Genomic DNA, 6,680 nt, shown 5'->3' on the forward strand with positions numbered 1-6,680 from the left:
TCCCGCCATCACGCCTGGCTAATTTTTTGTATTTTTAATAGAGATGGGATTCCACTGTGTTAGCCAGGACAGTCTCGATCTCCTGGCCTCGTCATCTGCCCGCCTCAGCCTCCCAAAGTGCTGGGATACAGGCGTGAGTCACCACGCCCGGCCCATGGCACTTACTTTCTATTTCAGCAGCTGCTGAAAACCTAGTTTTGCAAAGACAGTCATTGATGGGACGCTGGGTATGGTGGCTTATGCCTGTAAGCACTTTGGGAGGCCAAGGTGGGTGGATTACTTGAGGCTAGGAGTTCCAGACCAGCTTGGCCAATGTGGCAAAACTCTGTCTCTAATAAAAATACAAAAATTAGCCCAACATGGTGGTGCACACCTGTAATCCCAGCTACTCAGGAGGCTGGGATTACAGGAGGCATGAGAATCACTTGAGGTTGAGAGGCAGAGGTTATAGTGAGCCGAGATCACACCACACTGCACTCTACCCTGGGCAACAGAGTGAGACCTTGTCTCAAAAGAAAAACAAAGTTATTGATGAGAGTGTAGTGAAATTCATGAACTCACTCCAGCTAACAGTTGACGTGGCGCTGAACTTAGATGAAATATTGCCACGCTTCTCTCGAAATATCCAAATACTCCACAGTGTCCCTGTAAGTTCACTGTAACATGCTGGAGTAACTTGGTACCCAGTTTGGGAACCATGTCTTAGTTTTAGTGTTGTTTTGTTTTGTTTTTTCTTTTCTTTCTATTAAATGGTTTATTTATGATAAATGTCTAAGTTTAGGATTATTTGGTTTGGAAGTCTGACCACATTGTATGGCTCTTGATAAAAGTATATTTTTTTTTTTTTTTGAGGCGGAGTCTCGCTCTGTCTCCCAGACTGGAGTGCAGTGGCCGGATCTCAGCTCACTGCAAGCTCCGCCTCCCGGGTTTACGCCATTCTCCTGCCTCAGCCTCCCGAGTAGCTGGGACTACAGGCGCCCGCCACCTCGCCCGGCTAGTTTTTGTATTTTTAGTAGAGACGGGGTTTCACCGTGATAGTCAGGATGGTCTCGATCTCCTGACCTCGTGATCCGCCCGTCTCGGCTTCCCAAAGTGCTGGGATTACAGGCTTGAGCCACCGCGCCCGGCCGATAAAAGTATTTTTTTCTTTGCTTTTTTTGTCCCTTTCTCCTCTTCCCTCTCCATCTTTCCTCCCTCTGTTGCTTCCTCCTTCTCATATCTTTCAGCATCTACTGTGTGCCTAGCACTGCTTTCAGTCATTCTGTTTATAGGAGAGGAGTGGAAGAACTTCAACTTTTCATTTTTATTATTATTATTTTTTGAAATGGAGTTTCGCTCTTGTGGCCCAGGCTGGAGTGCAATGGTGCAATCTTGGCTCATCACAAGCTCTGCCTCCCAGGTTCAAGCAATTCTTCTGCCTCAGCCTCCTGAGTAGCTGGAATTATAGGCATGCGCCACCACGCCCGACTAATTTGTATTTTTAGTAGAGACAGGGTTTCTCCATGTTGGTCAGGCTGGTCTCAAACTCCCGACTTCAGGTGATCTGCCCGCCTCAGCCTCCCAAAATGCTGGGATTACGGGTGTGAGCCACCACACCCGACTGACCTCACCTTTTTATAGCACATCCTGTGAACCAGCATTATCCCATTCAACCCCCATAGTAACTTGGTGAGGCAGCTGCTGTTCCATTCCCCATTTTACAGATGAGGAAACTGAGGTCCAGAGTTAGAGGGCTTCTCCAGGGCCTCTGCTTCCTGAACCAATCTGTGATGGAGACGCCCCCAGAGAAGCCTCCAGGGGCTGGAAGTGTGCCCTAAAGCTGGACACAGAAGGAGGCTCATGAGATTTTTTTCTGCTCTTTCAGAAATGGCTGAGCGACACAACACCAAGCAAGTCCTGAAGCTGGCGCGGGACCTCGTGTACAAGGTGCAGACTCTGATTGAGAACAAGTGAGGGGCACCTCACCCAGGCAGCCTCAGCCAAGCTGCCCCACCTGTTCCTCTGCTTATTTTTCCTCCTGGCTGGACAGTCACCCCAGGAGCGGGTCCTGGTGTCTGTTCACAAGCATGGAGTTCAGTGCAAAAAGAAACTACCCTGACTTTCACTTCTGGGCAGATGGGGTGGAGGGAGTACTCCTTCAATTTAGCCTTACGTTTTCCTGTTTGACCAAAGATTGCCCAAGTCTGGCGTTCCTCCCTTGCAGGAGGTAGGGGTTGTTGGTGGACGAGGAGCCATCGTTGTTTGCTGGTGTCCAGAATGGTCTCCTCTTCTTCTTTCCCTATCACTCCAAACTGTCTTGTAAGATGAGACCTGGGAAGGGAATTTCTTTTTGGAAATTGGTGTAGAAGAGGTGTGTGGGGCTACCTCTGTGCTCCTCTGCAAGGGGCCTTTGGCGATATTCTGGACATGGCTAGAGATTGACCCTCCACGTCGACATTACTGACATTTGCAGCCAGGTGATTCTTTTTGAGGGGACTGTCTTCTGCATTGTAGGATGCTGAGCAGCATCCCTGGCCTCATCAGATGCCAGTAGCACCATCCCCCACTCACACCCCAGTTGTGACAACCCCCAAAAATGTCTCTAGACATTGCCAAATGTTCCCTGCAGGGCAAAATTGCCCCCCTTTGAGAACCACTTGGCTTGGAGGAGGGACTACAACTGACTTCCTCCCCCATTCTTTTGATGCTAAACCGTCCTGGTCCTAAGGCCTCCCCCTACTTAGAAAAGGCACACAGGAGGCCCGGCGCGGTGGCTCACGCCTGTAGTCCCAGCGCTTTGGGAGGCCGAGGCAGGTGGATCACAAGGTCAGGAGTTCTGAGACCAGCCTGGCCAACACAGTGAAACCCTGTCTCTACTAAAAATACAAAAAATTAGCTGAGCGTGGTGGCGGGCGCCTGTAATCCCAGCTACTTGGGAGGCTGAGGCAGGAGAATCGCTTGAACCTGGGAGGTGGAGGTTGCAGTGAGCTGAGATTGCGCCACTGCACTCCAGTCCGGGCGACAGTGCGAGACTCTGTCTCAAAAAAAATAAAAAAAGAAAAGGCACACAGGAGTCCCTCACACATTTCTCTTGGAGTCTGGGATTCCATCTGTTGTATTTTCTCCTTTTCTTCTCCTCTGTGTGATGCCAGAAGATACTCGTTTTCTTCGTTTCAAGAAAAGCATCTCCCCACATAGGGAGTGGACCCAAAAAGTGTCTGTAGGCATGAGACGGTCAGAGCTCTTTGGGGTCCTGCTCAGAGCCCCCCAGGCAGGGCAGAGTCTGTATCCTGCTGCCATCTTGCAAGAGAAAACTGCCTTTCCTTCCAAGTATTGGGTCTTGAAAATGTGTGTGTTTGGTGAAAGCTACTTAATGGTGGTGGCATGCAGCTTTTCTCTAAGCGCAGTTACTCACTCAGGACAAAGGAGGAAAAGGAAGGCAGAGGTCGGCCAGGATAGAGCGTGGTGTGTGTTTTCCTTGGGGAACATCAGCTGATAAGCTGGGTCCAGGACCATGCTAAAGGTCTGGGAACAGTCCCCCCCTCCGAGGTTTTCACACAGAGTGTCACCAATCCACAAACAGACCCGAACTGAGCTAGTATACTCTGCCTACCTGTCCTTTTGATAGAGCAGTCTTGCCCGCTCTTCTGTTCTGAGAATGTACCCAGAATGGGGGAAACCCAGCAAGCATCAGAGAGAAAGTCTCTTCCCGGGAGACCTGCCACCTCTAGGGTGGTCAAAGAATGGCAGCTGGGATTTTGGAGAGGGGAGAGGATAGGTAAAGCAGCGTATTGAAGCATTTGCGAAGGGGCGTATTAGTCCTCCCATCCTGAGCACACCGGGATTGGGATGCATCCTTGCCTTGTGTGCTTGTGAAGGCTTCTTTCCCTCGGTACAGCAACTTCAACTGACCTGAACCTCCAACCTCTGCCCAGCTTCTGGTGCAGGGTAGATAGAGGTCTAGTCAACCCTTACTTTCTGAAGGGAGCTCTGTGGGAGACTTGAGGCTACGGTAGCCTTCATGGCTCCCAGCTCCTACCCCACCCCACCAAAGCAGAAATGGGAGACGGCAACGTTCTGGCTGCCATTAGACTTGCGTCTCCCTGCCCTATGTACCCCAGCTTCCAAGACAGGAAGAAATGTGCAAAAGGCCCCTCCGGAGAAAACTGTATTTTGCCATTCAGCTGTTCTTTACAGAGGGTGTTATTTTGGTGAGACCCAGGTCCCAGACCTTCTGACTCCTATTTATTTTTTTAAGACTAGTCTCAAAGTACAGCACAAAATCTCTTCTCTGCCTTCTCTCATGATGTTCCAGAGAGCATCTGTGGTTGTGATTTGGAATAAGTCATATTTATTTGGTTTACTGTGCCTATTCAGATCTCTATGTCGTGTGTGTTTCTGTGTCCTGGAATTGGATGCGTGGGAGTCGTTCTGTCCACGGAGTGCACTCTTTTTTTTCAATGTGGCCCACATATCTTGTAAATGTTTGCTGAAGAGTTGTGTCTATATATAGAGAAAATATATATAAACAGAAATGTGTGAATCTGGTTTTTTTTTTCTTTTTTTTTTTTACTTTAAAAGAAAGAAATGCTTGCTTCTGAATACTGTGTCTTCCCACTCACACCCCAGTAACCCTATACGGGGTCAGATTTTTGTAATATCTACCTGGACTTTTCCCAGAAAAGGTGAATCACTTCTGACCTCTTGTATGAGTTGGCTTTTACCACAATTAATGCTGCATTACAAATGACCCAAAACGTAGTGGTTTAAAACAGCCATGTATTTAGCTCATAATTCTGTGGGTCAGCAGTCCAGGCTAGGTTCAGCTGGGAGGTTCTTCTGTTCTCAGTCAGACTTCTTCATGTGTCTGTGGTCAGCTAATGTCCAGATAGGCAACTCTGCTTCTCATGGTTGTCTGGCTGTTGACTAGGGCAGTGGGGGAAACTGGGTTCTTCATCTCCTAGCCTCCAACAGGCTAGCTTAGGCTTGTTTACATGGCTGTGATGGCAGATCCTAGAAGGTAAGCAGAAACATGCACTGCCTCTTGGTCTCAACTTCTCTGGCATAGTCATTTCTGCCACATTCTGTTGGTCAGAGTAAGTCATATGACTAAGCCCAGCTTCAAAGGGTAGGCAAATAGATTGTACTTCCTGATGAGAGTCTTTGGAAAGTGATACTGAAAAGCAGCATGGGCCAGGCACAGTGGCTCACCCATGTAATCCCAGCACTTTGGGAGGCCAACGCAGGAGGATCACTTGAAGCCAAAAGTTCAAGATCAGCCTGAGCAACGTAATGAGACTCCATCTCTCCAAAAATAAAAAATTAAAATTAGCTGGATGTGGTAGCATGTGTCTCTGGTCCCAGCTACTCAGGAGGCTGAAGTGGGAGGATCACTTGAGCCCAGGAGATAGAGGCTGCAGTGAGACATGGTCATGCCACTGTGCCTCAGCCTGGGTGACAATGCAAAATTCTGTCTTGAAAAAAGAAAAGGAGCATGGATCCAGGCTCAGAGATAATTGAGGTCATTTTTGCAAAGAGTCTGCCACATTCCCAAAGGCCCAGTGCACAAGAGGGGTTCCCAGTCAGCCATTTGACCTGAGAGCATAGCTCTAAATTCACACTACCCTGAATCCTGACTGCCGAGCTAGCTCATTTCTCACCTCCAATGCTCCCAAAGACAATGAGTTCATTCCCCCAACATCGCTGGTTCTCACTCATGGCTGCCGTTCAGAATGATAGTCATCAGGCAGTGAGCACCATGCACAGATCCCCACCTCCATCAGTCTCTAAACATGGACGGAGGAAAACTAGTTTTCAGCTACGGAAGCACAACCTGATTTAATATAATGAGCACCATCAAAACTATAGGTTTTTTTTTTTTTTTTTTTTTTTTTTTGAGACGGAGTCTCACTGTCGCCCAGGCTGGAGTACAGTGGTGCAATCTCGGCTCACTGCAAGCTCCGCCTCCCGGGTTCACGCCATTCTCCTGCCTCAGCCTCCCAAAGGGCTGGGATTACAGGCGTGAGCCACCACACCTGGCCAAAACTTCAGGTTTTAAATAGAAAAAGATTTCCAACTAAGCCAGCAAAGTAGAGGAGGAGTTTGCAGGTGGCATTAGCTGCCTGGGTGTGCCACATCATCACTTCCTTGGAATACTCCCAGCAGAGGCAAGAATGAAACCCACAGCAGCCGGCAGGTGGGGGCTCTTTTAGTTGGAACATATGCTTCCTCCTGGGGGAAACGTCTCAGAGCAAATAATGGTCCTGATGTTGCCACTGTCCCTTGAAGCCTCCAGTCTCCTTTCTCTGACTTCAACCTGAACTCCGTCCATGGGCTCTCCTCCTGGAGGGTGCCACTCGTTTGCAGCTGCCTGGCATGGCCAGACCTGGGGAGTGCTGGGCACCTGTTATGTGTGCACAGATGCCTGGTCGTATGCACTATTGGCCTTTGATCATTGGCAATATATTTCACAGGGAAAAAAATCCTAAGATAACATTTTTGCTTTTGTAAAGGCTTTTCTAAACACATGCACTTGACCCACGCACAGTGGCTAACACCTGTAATCCCAGCACTTTAGGAGGCCAAGGTGGGCAGATCACCCAAGGAAGGTCAGGAGTTCAAGACCATCCTGGCTAATATAGTGAAACCCCATCTCTACTAAAAATGCAAAAAAATTAGCCGGGCGTGGTGGCGGGCACCCA

The 6,680-nt window shown here is 48.8% G+C and overlaps 1 protein-coding gene across 1 annotated transcript in view; it reads left to right on the forward strand.

Annotated features, from left to right (window-relative positions):
- SGSM1 (small G protein signaling modulator 1) overlaps positions 1-4,522 on the forward strand; it is a 127,155-nt gene extending 122,633 nt beyond the window's left edge. Inside the window, exon 25 of the mRNA XM_011956722.1 lies at positions 1,865-4,522. Coding sequence (XP_011812112.1) covers positions 1,865-1,953 — 89 coding nt within the window. The 3' untranslated portion in view covers positions 1,954-4,522. The remainder of the gene's footprint in view (positions 1-1,864) is intronic.
- The last annotated feature ends 2,158 nt before the right edge of the window (positions 4,523-6,680 follow it).

Source organism: Colobus angolensis, unplaced genomic scaffold (assembly GCF_000951035.1).
Source record: "Colobus angolensis palliatus isolate OR3802 unplaced genomic scaffold, Cang.pa_1.0 Scaffold423, whole genome shotgun sequence".
NCBI classification, from domain to species: domain Eukaryota; kingdom Metazoa; phylum Chordata; class Mammalia; order Primates; family Cercopithecidae; genus Colobus; species Colobus angolensis.